Genomic DNA, 14,472 nt, shown 5'->3' on the forward strand with positions numbered 1-14,472 from the left:
AGTTCTTTCAGACATTTTAAATATAATTGCAACACCTAAAAATATTTCTCTTACCTCACTTGTTGCTTGAAGATATGTGACCGTGTAAGGGAGTGACTGCAATTTGACATGTTCCCACATGCTAGGAGTATCACAGCAGCAAATCACTTAGCCTCCAGCAAGCATCAAGTCATCTACTTAACCTGCTTCACAGTGGATTATATTGAACCACATCACTTTGCATTTGCCTCATACACAGATATTTAACTCAGATTTGCAAATAAACTGATTTTGCCTCTAAGCCTTTAGACAAGAGGTCTTAATGGAGTTTTGCACCTCGAGTCAGCTGCTGTGATCTGCCTTTTCAAGACATGCCAGCAATTCAGCCTGTTCTGAGTTTAGGCCCAAGGAAAGGCTACTCCCAAAGGCACACTGCTAAGGAAAATACACAAGCTGTCTACAAACCTGGACTGGAAATGACTTACTCAAAACTTATGCACCATCTTATGACATCTCAGCTAGATGGATAGACTGGAATTAGTTTATGTAGAGCAGGTTGATAAGTGTATCTGCAAGGTTATGTTGCTTTGCTGCTGAGTGTTGTTCTGTGGAAGAATAGCCGCTGCTCTCTTTCCAGGGCCAGTAAACCTACAAAATTTGGTGCATGAAATAAAAATCTTCATCAATAGTGTATATTAGTATCATGACTTGCAAAAGCTAGATTATTTTGCTTAAACATTAAAATAAGCACTTTTTGCCTTGAAAAGGACTGTGACAATTAATTGGACAAAAATAGTTTCCTGAGATCTGAAGTTACAATGGCAGCCACTTAGCTGAATGCAAGTGAGAAACATGACACATGAAAGTTCATCCCAGATAAAGTTTTACCAAGTAAAAGCTAAAGTAATATTAAAGTAGTGCCCGATTAACAATATTACATTGTCAATAATGTGTAAGATTGCTTTTTACCTTGTAAAAGATAGGCATTCTCAGGACCATGTTTGTCTTACTGCACTTCAGAAATCACAGGGTGCTGTAATAGCAGTTAACATCCTTTGTCTTTGATGTGCACTTTTGAAGCACTGCAAAGATCACAGTTAAAAACACCTTAAATTCCTGAATTTCTAAGATATATTTTTCACGTTTCACTCAGCCCTTAAGCAATTCCCAAAATCTCACATGCCCTTGAATTTCAGCATGAAACAAAAGTAGAAATTTAAACTTTGCCTTCCCAATACCGATCTATCTCTGCTAGTCATTCTCCAATAGAGGGATCACAGCTGAGGCAGGAAACTGCAAAGGCTGGGGGTAGATTGGCCTCTCCAGTGGTGCTCATACACTGAACAGCAGGTTGCCCTTGGCTTGTCAGCTAGGTGCCACCACAGCAGCATGGCCCTAGCCAGACCTTGCTGAGTCTGCCTCCAAAATAAAGTCTCTATTTAGAGACTTTTTGGCATTAGAACCTTGCCCGTAACCAACACGTACCTTCTGAGACAGCAACCTACTCCTTAAAAAAAATTAAAAAAAGAAAAACCAAATGAAAACTCCAGGCTTTAGCTTGGATGCTGACCTTCTCCACCCTGCAGCTACACATATTTTGGTCACTGGCAAGCATACAATCATAGCACCATAGAATGGCTTTGGTTGGACAGGACCTTTAAGATCATCTAGCTCCAATTCCCTTGCCATGGGCAGTGACACCTTTCACTACATCAGGTTGCTCAGCGCTCCATCCAGACTGGCTTTGGGCACTTCTAGGAATGGGGCATCCACAATTTCCCTGGGCAACCTGTTCCAGTACCTCGCCACCCTCACAGTAAAGAATGCCCAGTGAGCACCATGATGGGGCCCTCCTTGCATACCCAGTCCCTTTCCCCAGCCCCTCAGCTGCATCCTCAACTTGGACAGGGAAGTAACCCCATCAGCCTTCCCTCCACCCTGGAGACACCTGCTCCCTGACACCTCATAGCCAGCCCACTGCCGTGTTCCTCCGTGTGTATCCATACACCTCTCAGTCCTGGTGCATGGATCACAGAAGGCTTTGAGTTGGAAGGGACCTGAACGATCACCTAGTTCCAACCTCCTTACATGGGCAGGGACACCTTCCACCAGGCAAGATTGCTCCGAGCCTTGAAGACTGCCAGGGATGGGGTAGACACAGTATCTCTAGGCAGCCTCTGCAAATGCCTCACCACCCTCACAGTAAAGAACTTCCTCCCCTAATCCAATCTAAACTTACTCTGTTTCAGTTTTAATCCACTCCCCCTTGTCCTGTCACAACGCACCCTTGTGTAAAATTCCTCTCCAGCTTTCTTTTAGCTCCCTTCAGGTTCTGAAGGCTGAACAATCCCAATTCTCCAAGCCTTTCCTCACAGGAAAGGTGCTCCATCCCTCTAATCAACTTCGTGGCCTCCTCTGAACTTGTTCCAGCAGTTTTATATCCTTCCTGTGCTGGGCTCCCCAGAGCTGGAGGCAGCACTGCAGGTGGGGCAGCGGCGTGAATGACTGGGGACGTTGGTTTTTTGGTTTTCTTTTTAAATATCGGTGTTTTGAAGGCACAACACTCCGCACATTATTCCTAACCCCCGGCAAGGTGCCGGGGGTGCCTGAGGCTGCGGCGGGGGAGCCCCCGCCCGGCCGGCTCCGTGAGGGGCGGGGTGCCGGGGGCTGCCGGCGCCGGAGGAAGTCGGCGCTCGGCCGGAAACCGGGATGCGGAGGGCGGGGAGGGGGCGTCGCCGCGGCCCCGCCGTCCGCCGCGGCTCTGGCCGCCGCGCCCATGGCCCAGCGGGCGCCCAGGGGGCAGGGGCAGGACGAGGAGGAGGGAGCGGAGGAGGAGGCGGCGGCGAGGGGCAGCCAGGCGCGGGCCAGGAGCCATGCGGAGCCCGCGGCGAGCGGCGGCAGAACCCAGGACCGGCATGAGAGGAAGCGGAAGAGGCAGGAGGCGCAGCAGCTCCAGAAGATCCAGCACCTGGAGTCTTTGTAAGGAGCGGAGGAGGGGAGGCTGCCCGCGGCTCTTGTCCCGGCTCTGCCCTGAGCACACCCCGCCGGCATTTGGGGCTCGTTTACAGTGCAGGGTTTGGGTTTTTTTTGGGAGTGGTGATTATTCCCCCGCACCCTTAGGGGTGAGTTGGTAGAAAGGGTTCGGGACCACTTGCAGAGTTGCTTGGTGACTTCGGAACGGCTTCTTGGGGGACAGAAGGGGCTCTCCCGGGTTCCTCCAAGTCTGACAGATGCAGCATAGGAGCAGACGTTGTTTCACTAGAATGGACTGGAAAAAAAAAAAGGAAAAAAAAAAGAAATTGGGATAAAAAAATGTGCTGTAAAAGGTTTATGTTATTTCACTGGACAGGAATTATTGTTTTAATGGAATAAAGAGGTCAGAAGGTATACAAGAACATGATTTTGTTTTTTTCTTTTCCACGTGCAAGTGAAAATCGGTTTGTTATTAAATGCACCAAAAAGCACTCCAAAGTTATTGATACAAAGATGGGGTAAACATACTTTAACCACCCTGCTCTTCTTACTGTATTAGGGTGATTGTGCCTGGCAATCCTATAGGTATGTAGGGGTGTCTGTGTGTGCACGGCTATGCCAATGAAATATCACCTATGCCATCAAACTTATGGCCTAAAATTATGCACAGCCAGTACAAACGTTTTGTGTCCTGCTGAGTTAATATGTGGATAATGTCTGGAAAGTCCTGTTGAAAAGAGTCTTCCATATAAAGCAGATGGTTTCAGGACTCTGGACTTGCACAGTGCTGTTCTTCTTGTTTCATTGTTTCAACCCAAAAAAAATCTCCGATCCCTTCTAAGATCACTCTGCACTTTCACTAAGGCTTACAGGCTCACTAAGTTTACAGGAGACAGTGTATCTGTTTAAATACAGATGAGATTTGAGGGGGAAAAGTACCCAGTACAAATCCAGTTATACAGACCTGCATCTTTCTAAGTAATGTGTATTCTTTACCTCCCAGACCCTTTTGTATTGCCTTGGCATTTAACTCCTTAGCACATGCATTTTCTCAGTTGCTGTGTGCTCTATGTAGTACCTGTTTGCTACCGGGATTTTAACAAATGTTTTATCTATTGTTAACCCCAAAGAAATCCTGCAGAAAATATGGTACTTTGGTCAGTAGGGCTCTGTCTTTAGGTTTAATGCACAGAAGATGATGAAATTATTATGTATTAGGTTTGGCTGGCAAAGCTAAATGTAAGGAACTGTCTGACTTGACAGTTTCAGCAGACTGTGTCTGTGATTCAGCAGTGCTGGACTAAAGAAGTTTGGAGACCTCGGAGAGGGGTGCAGCAGAAAAAGAGGAGAGAATTATGCATGTATGGTAACTAAAGCTAAAGCAGATGTACTACATATCCCCAGGAAGTGGTTGTGCTCCCACAAGAATAAGAATCTGAAGTATGTTTGCAGGACACATGTACTAATATGATAAATGCTGTCTCTCAGCTTGCTGTATCCATGTTCTTAGTTATAGGGTAAAATTTTAGGAAAAATACGAGCTGAAGGCTTTAACTCCATACCACTGGAAAAAAAATTGTTTTTTCAATTTATTTGTCTGTGCTAAGCTGTAGAGTAACAATATTTCTGTTGCTTTTCAGCTATGAGAAACCTCCCCCTGGGCTAATCAAGGTTGGTAAAAAGCAGTTATTTTCTAGGATTATGAGGGATTTTCACAAAACATGTTCTTTAGGTGTTTAAGTGTCTGTGTTACCTATATAAATTACAGAGAGAAGTAAGTGCTTCCCAGGAAAAACTCAGAGAATCATTACAAGCTGACCACTTTGTCTTGGTGATCCAGAGTGAAACGCCCAGGATCAGATAGAAGGAGAGCAGGTCTTTCATCATCTCTTAGCATACTTCATGCAGTATTTAATAGTGTGGATGGAGGGGAGCCATTTATGGAAAGCAGATTTTTGGTTTGAATGACATCTTTTCAGGATTCCTCCCTATTGCTTAGGCCAAAATAATTCTTTCATCATGATCATTACTTTTGCCAAATTTATATACCTAAGCCATAAAGTAATTTTTTTAACCTAAAAAATAACTGCTCCAAGTTGTAAAGGCTTCCTTGTAATTGTTATGTCTTTCTAGCAGGAAGAAGATAACAAAGTCTCTGCTTTGTGTTAAGTTTTCATTTCTATTACTTATTCAGCTAAATTACTAAAATGGATGGGAAGGTTTGAAATTCCCGTGCAGCAAAGTTCTGGCTGCAAAATTCAAGGGTGGGAAAAAAAAGAAAGGGGCAATTATTTTAGATCTTTTGTGTCTTACAAGGAAAAAAGGTAATGGGAGAAATATGTTTCCTGTTATGTGAAGGTCTGTAAACTTGAAGTATTAATTCTTGCAAAGTTAAAAAAAAGGAAGTTATTTTATTGTCCATATCTTTCTGCTTTTTTTTTTTTTTTTTAAGGAGAATGAAACAAAACCAGAAGACTGCATACCTGATGTACCAGGCAATGAAAGTGCACGAGAATTCCTGGCACATGCTCCAACAAAAGGGCTTTGGATGCCTTTGGGAAAAGAAGTCAAAGTTATGCAGTGTAAGGATGAAAATATTCCAGATGTCATTGGACCATCATATATCCATCTGTTTACGCTGGGGGAGGGCAGAATGTCTGGTGGACAGATGATGAATTCCAGGTAGATTGACATCATATTGATAGAAAAGCAAACAGTATCTTGAAGGCTGTAGAAGCCTAGTATTTTATGGACATTACAGTTATCAACATAGTGGTTGTATTTCTCTGTTTCTTCCAACAGAGTGAAAATATTTTGCAGAAATGTGGTTTTGGCTTTTTGTGCTTCTTCTGATCTGTCTCAGAGGTGCAATTCACTGCTGCTTTTTTTTTAAAGGTTGGAGATGTAAACGTTATGGACACAGAACAGGAGATAAGGAATGCCCATTCTTTATTAAAGGCAATCAGAAATTGGAACAATTTAGAGTAGTGAGTACCAATATTGTAGTATTACTGCTTGTATTTTTTAGTACTGATAATGCATAATCTTGCAACTGAAGATAAGCCTGTTAGATGATGCTTTATTAAGGACTTTTTCTCTGTCTCTAGTATAACATAGGTGCCGAAAATCTCCTAATAAAGAAAAAGCTACAGGTGTGGTTGGATGTTTGACTGCTTTGCAGAAAATCTACTCTTCAAGAGGAAAATTAACAATTTTTACATATAAATTGGAAATCTTCAAGAACCTGTTTCAACCATTATATTCTTTTTTTTGTGTGTGATGAAAATGTCAACTTAACAAAAAATGTTTAGTCAAGCTTGAGCTGCCCACATTACAGCTGCTTCAAACCTTCTTCTTTCACTGTGACCAACCACATCATGAATGCTGTTATCTAGGTCTATTATCCAGTCGTTGTCTACAAGTCTGATGTCTTGCTGCATGAAGCTACGTATCAGTTCTGCAGATTCTTCCTGTGTCATCTCTTTAACTATATCTGTTGCTCTGCATCATTGACCTATATTTCAAGCTGTCATCACTTCATGTCTTATGTCCTCATTTCTGTCCTTGAAAAATGTAATCTTGGCTTAGTCTGTCCAAGTTCTGGATTTGTACTGATTGTATGCAACTGCAAAGAGTATTTTTAGCCCTTTCCCATGACCAGACTGCCTCTAGTCTTCATTTTCCCTCAGGCTTCTTTGTTGCATAAAACTCTTTGTTGTATGTCCAAGGCCCTTCATGGTGCATTCCCAACGTCTTTCATTTGCTCCTGAACTTCCAGTTCCCACCTCTGGTCAGCATCGACCTTCTCTCCTCTCAGTTGGACTTGTTTGCTTAATCTTCCAACAGAAATGACCACCCCAAGTTTTTTTCTCCATTCTTGCATGGCATGAACCCACCTTACATGTCTGCAAAGTTTATTTGCTGTCTTCCTTCACAGCTATCTTTTGCTGCAATGCCCATTTAATTTGATTTTAGAACCAGTAATGGTAGTGCATAGCATGATAGAACAACTTCATTATCCATATTTTATATTCCTTACTCCTGTATTCTTGTTTGTGTATATCCAGATTTTTTAAAATGTACTGTAAGGGTACAGATCATTATTTTGAACTTGAGTATTCTATCTAAGTCTAGCTATTCCCACAGATTATGTATGGGATTCTCATAGTTGGCTGTGATTGGAGAGGTAGGGAGATGCATACCTAAGGACAGTTCCCTTCTTTGGAGATGTAGCTAGATAACCTTTCCCTAAAGCAAATACACCAGTTCAGGTGAACAGTGCTAAGTCTGACAGTGGATTAAGAGCTTGCTAAGCATATTCCCTCTTCTGATAAAAGCCTCTTGCATTTGGTTGCTTTGGTTTCTTTTTTTAGGAAATAAAATCATTGGTGATAACATTGCATTTCCTGTTTTCCATTTTAAAGGCACATGAAGATCCAATGTATGATATAATAAGGGAAAATAAGCGTCATGAAAAAGAAAAGAGGTGAGTGTGTCTGTAGTAAACAGCATTTTCAATTTAGTTTTTATTTTGGCAATGTGGCACTAATGTATAGATGACCTTTTCATAGAAGCTTATTTTTATTTCAGAACATTTTTTAATGGCAGTTTCTTTCTGTTGACAGACTAATGCATTTCTACTTTCTAAATAAACACTCTTTAGTACTTCCAATCACTTCAATTCTTTAGCTTTTGTATTTTCCCCAAAACAAAGTTTAAAGAGCAGTTGTATACATTTATGCCATAATATTCATGTACTTAGGTGTAGTTTTGGTTTAGGCCTGAAAAAACAGTTTGATTTATTTTTTTTTTCTTTCACTGACTTCACTGAGATGTTTTCTAGAATTTGGTTTGTCAGAATGTTTTCAGTAGAAATGAAAGGGGGGCTTAGAAAGCTAGTTCTAGGCATCTGATATTGATACTTTTGTGAGGTCATTATTTAGTGCATAAAGTGGCAGTTTTGATGTTTTCTTGCTTGAACTGCTTCAGTGGGATAACTGAACAAACTATAGAGCCCATAGAGCAGCACTCTTGGAGAGGAATCCTTGAAGAGGATACAGACGACAGCAATAAAATAAGCAAATACTTTGTCCCTATTTGCCAGTAATCCCTGAAAGTTCAGAGGAAAAGTGCCTTTCAAAAATACTTCTGCATCCAGAGTAGAGCCTACTCTGTCAGCTTCACTGGCATCCTCTCTGTATCAGCAAGGCAATGAATGTCGTAATATCCTAATACCAATATGCCTCCATAGGGATAAGCACAGGGTAGAACTTCTTATCACCAGGTATGCTGGTGATAGCTATTGCCTTATTAATAAGCAAATAAGCGAGTCTGCATTTCCTGTCCAATGGGAAGGAAAGTCCCTGAAAGCAGAATATCTGCTTGTCTCAAAGGAGTTGCTTTTATCAGTCCACGATATTATCTGTAACGAGAGTGTAATTAAGCAAAAGAGGAAGCGTTCCCCTGCCCTTTGAATGCAGCTCAACCGTTTCTCAAGCCAGGAAAGAAAGACAAAAGCTAGGAAGGAAAGATGAGCTAGAAGGGATTCTCATTCAGATATTTTAAACTCAGGATACAGCAACTGAAGCAGCTCCTGGAGGACTCTACCTCAGAATCTGATAGCAGTGATGACAGTGATGAGGATGATGAAGATGGCAGCAGCTCCACTTCCTCAGAACATAAGCACAAGAAGAAAAAGAGAAAAAAGGAAAAGAAAAAGAAAGAAAAGAAGAAGAAGAAAAAGAGGAAGCATAAATCATCCAAATCAAATGACAAGTCAGAGTCTGACTGACAGCAGTCACCTGCTGCATGCTTATTGACCTCTCTACTTGTAAAGTGCGAGGAAAGATCCAAAGAATGAGGAGGAAAACACCAGAAAGGGCTTTATTAAACTTGGAACATACATGTGTATGCATACAGCTTCCTACACTGGCATCCTCTTCTGCCCCTCTGCAGCCAGAAAGAAGAAAGCTGCATTAAACCATATCTTTGTGCTGTAAAACCCATGCTGAGACTCATCCAGCTTGGTCACATGGGGCCTCTGCATTTGCTGCCTGTGACCAGCAGCAGAAAGCACGACCACCAAGGGATCGCCGACAAACCTGTAGCAGTAGCAGACTGTCTGTTGAAGTGTCTTTACTCCATGAAGTTATTTTAATATATACAAAGCCTCATTGTAACAGGACTGCAGTTTGCACCATGCAGAGCACTGAGGGTTCCCTTACAGTGCTTGTAATGAGCAGGTTGTACTGTATTTTCTTCTGCGCATATGTGCTGAAGTTCTATGTACTTATCCTAATATTGGCAGCTAGGGAAATAAAGAGTTCTGCTGCAGAGGAAAAAAGGTAATTAAGGGGATTTACTTTGAGACAAAATTGCAGCATCAACAAGACTTGATTTTTTTTTTTTTGGTGTGTGTGTGTGTAGCAAAATCTCAATATCACCATCATTAATACACAGTTCTGAAGCACCTAAAGTGAAACATCTACAATATCTAAACCACAGAAGTGGGAGCCAAGTATAATGATGTTAAATATTCAACTTAACTGTAAAGAGGTAGTAGGTTTAATTATTTTAAAAGAGGAGTTCCATGTAAGAAATTAAAAAGATTAATTTCTGCATATTCTGCAGCATCAGTTGTGTGGATACAAGTTGAGGGAGATTTCCTTTTGAAAAGGCTTGGGGGTAATAAATTCCCACTTTTTATGTTTTCTAGATTTGATGAGGTAACAGTTTTTGAATCATCTCACTAGAATATAAATGTGTAAGGCTCTCAAAATAGTTTTCAGCTGTATGCATGAAATCACAATAATAGTCAAGAATTTGTAAGCAGGAAGAAGAGAACATTTTGTGTACTTAGGAGACCTTGCATACTGACCACACTTTTCTTTTAAATAATCTTGCAGACCCATCCAGGAAGATGGAGATAGCTATAAACAGCATTACAGTAACCAACTCTCTTTGAGACCTCAAGGCACATTAGTACAGGGCTGTGAATGAGGAACTAGATGATGGATATTGGTACTGTGCATAAAGGAAAGAGAAAACTAGATTTGCTTTGAAAGAACTTCTATAGAATTTAGTCTCTGTGGGTATACTAAAACTGAAAAAAAACCCCACGATACAGCTCTAATACAGTAGCGTGAACATTAACAGCAAAATCAAGGAACCATAGACTACAATGCAGCTAAGATTTTTATTTTCTTTAAAGCTTTGGAAGAGAGGACAAGTGAATGTATAAATTAAAATGTTTTTTCTCCCTCCTACATATCTAAGAGTGATTTAGTAAAAATAACTTCCCATTCCTTGCCAGTCATTCACAATATGTTCTGAGGAAAAACAGGATAAGCAAGGCCTACTTACAAAAAGTTTCTGTATCATATTCCCAGACCTTAGAGGTAGAGTTGTATTTAGCAATTCTCCCTGTGATGGGATTTACTGGTGATTCGTGGTAGTTCCTTATATCAGCAGCATCATCAAATTTTAGGGCCCTTGTTCTTTCACCAGAAAAAGATTTAACAGCTGAAACGGCATGGGGAGATCTATAATGGACTGATTCTCTTGGCCAGGTTGGACAGGGCTCTGAGCAACCTGGCCTAGTGGGAGGTGGCCCTGTGTGTGTCAGGGGGCTGAAACTAGATGATCTTTACAGCCCCTTCCAACCCAAACCATTCTAGGATTCTTGTATTGCCACACTTGGTGCTGAGATTAATGCATTTATAGATTATTGAAAGATGCTGGAAGCCTGATATTGACCTGATGCATTCCAGGAGAATTCTTACTCTGGCTTGTCTAGAGCAGGGCTAACTTAACACTTCTTCAGTTACTCCAGCTTTGTTATTTAAGATTGCGCTGAAGCTAAGTTTAACAAAAACAGTTTTTCCTTTGCAATCCCCTTCCTTGTTAATGGAAGTCTTTGAATCTATCAGGGTTTATTATTTCAACAATTAAGAAATATATGGTTAGGAGACCATTTCTAACTTTTATCAAATCTAGTTTAAGTGGTTGAAATGCCAAATCACTTTTCTATGCCTGACTAAAGGTCTGTTGTATCACTATCTTTCCAATCATGGTTAATAGAACATACCTCCAGAGCAGTGCAAGCTCTGCTATTATTCCTGTTGCTTCATTGAAACGAGAGTACCTATGGTGCAGATACTTAGAATCGTGGGTTAGATTTTAGTATTTAGTGGCGTTGGATATAAATTTTCTTTTATAACCACTCACTGCTTATAAACCTAGCCATTTTCCTTAGCAATGAATTCTTATTTATTGATCTGTAGCAATTGGCTTTCACACTGCTTCGTACTAATTTAATTTCACACACCTTTAATCTTACACTGGAAGGTATGTGAGTAACTGATTCCTGTTTGTTCTCCCCATATAATTTCCAGTTTTATAAGCCTGTATCATATCCCATGTAGGTCTTTACTGCAACTCATAAAAGTAGCATTTCAAAATTTGACAGTTTCAATAGACTAAGATTTATAGGAGCTCTTTTAACAGCCAGGACTAGAGTGCTGAGAACCATGATTCACGTCACCATTTGGCATTTTAAACAGTGCCAAAGCTGTCATTTAAGATAAGTCTTTTAAAAATATGTAGACTAGAGATAAATACCGACACCCTTTAGATTAATGAAAAACAGTTCTATGTAGTAGTAAACCACAAAAGCAGAATAAAAAGTTATAGTCTTGGAAATCTGACTAGCCTTATTTTTTAAATCTTAACCAGTTAATGTTTTTGTTTGAAAAACATTTTTTTCCTGGCCTCCTTTATAGACATGTATTTCCATTTGAACATTCTGTTGAAGTCCACGTGATAGTAATAACATAATTATATAGTCCCATGAAATTAAATAAGTGTTAAATGCAGCTAAAACAACCCTCAAAGGCAATACAGCTTCCCAGGTCTTTTATCTTAATACTCTGCATCATTTTTGTAAGAAAGGTATTTCAGGTAAAATACTGATATTTTTGTTTATTTCTTTGGCCATTCATTTAGTTGGGGTTTATAGTCTTTTTGAGTGAGACAGCCAGTAGCAGCAAGTCAGGGGAAGCTAAGTACTCTAAAAAAAAAAGAATGAATTTGTTTTTCCTTGGTATGCCTTCAGTTGGCATGCCATGAGTATTATAGGCTTTTGGGGTTTGGGTTTTGGTTTGTCTGTTTTTTGCCATTGGCTCTAATCTGCCTTTGTTTAATTTTAATAGAAAAACCTGTGGTTAATATTTTCCATTATAAGGCAGAACACCAGACACTGTAAAAGGGGAAAAAAAATTATGCCATCCAGGTGCTACCAAACTGAAAATTAAAATACAGAATTAATACCTGGCCAGCCAACAGAATCCACAGCTCCACATCAGTAATTACACCACACTCACTTTGCAACAGAGGTTTCAGTTAGCTACAAATAATGATTTAGAAATCCTGAGCCCCAGACAGTAAGTCTGTCCAAACAATGCTCTCAGTATGGCAATCCCAGAGGCCTCTGTTTGTTGCTGGTGTGCCAAGCAGCAAATAGATTCTTCAGCTGCCTTTCAGGAGATGCTGCAGGAAGCATGCGAAAACTTCCAAGGCAATGCGGTACTGTGACAGTTAGAAATTCACAGTACTGCCAGCTCTGCAGTGAGTCACTGGGCAGTCAGTCTGGCTGCAGCGGGAACCAAAGCTGACACGTATGTGCATCTGCAAAGCTAAATATCACTGTGCCTTAGTTACCTGGCTGAATAAACAAGAGCCTAGGCTTGAACTCCCAGCCTTTTAAATGCAGTTTGTACTTCACAGCCTTTGTGAAGCATGGCCTTTTGACTCACTGGAACATTGCTTTGAGCTGTAAGCCAGTTAAGATGCAATCCACAAATTGTCCATGCTGCTGAATGGAAAAAGCCAAGTAGAAGATTTAGTTTTAAGGTCACAGGACTAGTACTGTTAGAGTAGAATAGACTGCATATGACTATCAAAGAATTATTTCTTGAACCCTGGAGCATTCATGCATACTACATTAAGTATTTGGCATAGCACAGGTACAGTACAAGATCTAACCAGTTTAAAATTGCATTTGTTGTCAGACTAAGAGCTAAAGCTCTTTGAGTTTTTTACACTCAAGAGTGTAAACTCTCCTACTGCTACTCCCTCACATCCTCTCAGGAGCATCACCAGGCCCTAAAATTGCTTCTTGCATCTGAGTAGAAATCACACCGAGTAGTGAAAGACCTGTAAAAAGATGACCAAGATGATCATTTGGAGTACCTGTCAAGTGTTACCCATTCCCAAAAGTAAGAATGCCATCTGATTGCGAGGTCATAAATATTCCTTTATAAGATAAGCAGCAAAAGATACAGCTAAGCTATCAACAAAAATGGGTGTTGAAAAGCTCCATGCTTGAATTCCTCATTCTTTGGTGTTCTGGTGCAGAGATTTTGTGCATCACAGAAACTAAATAAGAATTTTTAATGCATTTCTTTTCTTTCATTGCTTGAAGTAAAAAGGAGTTGGAAACTTGTTATCACAATGACTTCTCTAACAGCTTGTGGTAAAGGCTGTAGTTACAGCAGAGCTTTAACAATTAACCAGGTGGTATTAAAAATAATAGAGAGATAGGATCAATTGGGTAGGGAAACATCAGTACTCCTCACTAAGAGGGAAAACAGCATTACTTCAGTTACAGGTCAAACTAGTAATAGGTAGGCACAAAACCTGAACAGTCACGGGAAATGCTACTTTTATCCATGTAGCTTACTCTAGGGCACAGACAGAATAAGAACATGGAGAGGAGGCAAAATACAAGTTCTGTCTGTCCCTTCACCCCACCCTTTTTTAAGAAAACCAGATGTTTGTTTCATGGGTTTTTTTTTTGTTTGTTTCCCCATTTTCTTCACTGATGCTATCACTTTATTTGCAAATCATTCAAGACTGGCAATATCATATTTATTCTTCTCACACAGTAATAATAGCCTTCATAGACATGGGGAAAAAATTACATATTTTTGAGCTATCCACCTCATCTAGATCAGTCTGTTATTATTATTCCTAAGACAGCTCAGCACAGACCTAATTTTGTTGTCTTAGTTCTAAAAAGAGAATTCCGGGGACAGTATCAGCTGTAAGTCATAGAAGTCATCAGTAAGAAGTCAGAAAACAGGACACACCACTAAAAACTTCTGTTTCACCTTTCAGATCCATATCTCAGGGTCTCTATAAAGGACTCAAAAATCTCCAGAGAAAAAGGGGAGAGGGAAGCATCACATCAACTCAATGCTTAAGTTTTAGTCCTCAATCATGAGAGTAAAGATCTGAGGAACTGCCTTGAAACTTTAAAAGAGCACTTGACTTCATACAGCTGTAACTATATTCCTTTACATTTTGACAAAAATAAATCCAGCTGATAGAAAAGGATCTTGTACTGATGCCCAGATCATATGACTATGAGATGACATGGACAGGCTTCACAAACCTGCAGAGTTTAAGGACAAGGCAGCAATAACTGTCATGCGATAATCGCAGTTGTGCACATACATGGCC

General features: G+C 40.4%; 1 protein-coding gene across 2 annotated transcripts; it reads left to right on the forward strand.

Annotated features, from left to right (window-relative positions):
• The first annotated feature begins 2,698 nt into the window (after nucleotides 1–2,698).
• On the forward strand, nucleotides 2,699–14,108 carry RP9 (RP9 pre-mRNA splicing factor). 2 transcript variants are annotated; one of them, XM_068204274.1, is made up of 6 exons: nucleotides 2,699–2,958; nucleotides 4,593–4,623; nucleotides 5,405–5,534; nucleotides 5,848–5,939; nucleotides 7,326–7,438; nucleotides 8,524–14,108. In XM_068204274.1, exons 1-6 carry the CDS (start codon nucleotides 2,756–2,758, stop codon nucleotides 8,741–8,743), a joined length of 789 nt encoding a protein of 262 aa, XP_068060375.1. In that variant the 5' UTR covers nucleotides 2,699–2,755; the 3' UTR covers nucleotides 8,744–14,108. The 2 variants fall into 2 exon arrangements, with proteins under 2 accessions (XP_068060375.1, XP_068060386.1); XM_068204285.1 differs by having other exon boundaries at nucleotides 2,702–2,958; nucleotides 7,377–7,438.
• Nucleotides 14,109–14,472: the final 364 nt, after the last annotated feature.

The sequence above is a fragment of the Anomalospiza imberbis genome, chromosome 1 (assembly GCF_031753505.1).
Source record: "Anomalospiza imberbis isolate Cuckoo-Finch-1a 21T00152 chromosome 1, ASM3175350v1, whole genome shotgun sequence".
In the NCBI taxonomy this organism is placed as follows: Eukaryota; Metazoa; Chordata; class Aves; order Passeriformes; family Viduidae; genus Anomalospiza; species Anomalospiza imberbis.

Coding starts and splice junctions, on each gene's coding strand:
- RP9 (XM_068204274.1), top strand. CDS start 2,756: ATGGCCCAGCGGGCGCCCAGGGGGCAGGGGCAGGACGAGGAGGAGGGA. Junction 4,624..5,404: donor CTCCCCCTGGGCTAATCAAG/GTTGGTAAAAAG, acceptor TTTTTTTTTAAG/GAGAATGAAACAAAACCAGA. Junction 5,940..7,325: donor AATTGGAACAATTTAGAGTA/GTGAGTACCAAT, acceptor TTCTTTTTTTAG/GAAATAAAATCATTGGTGAT.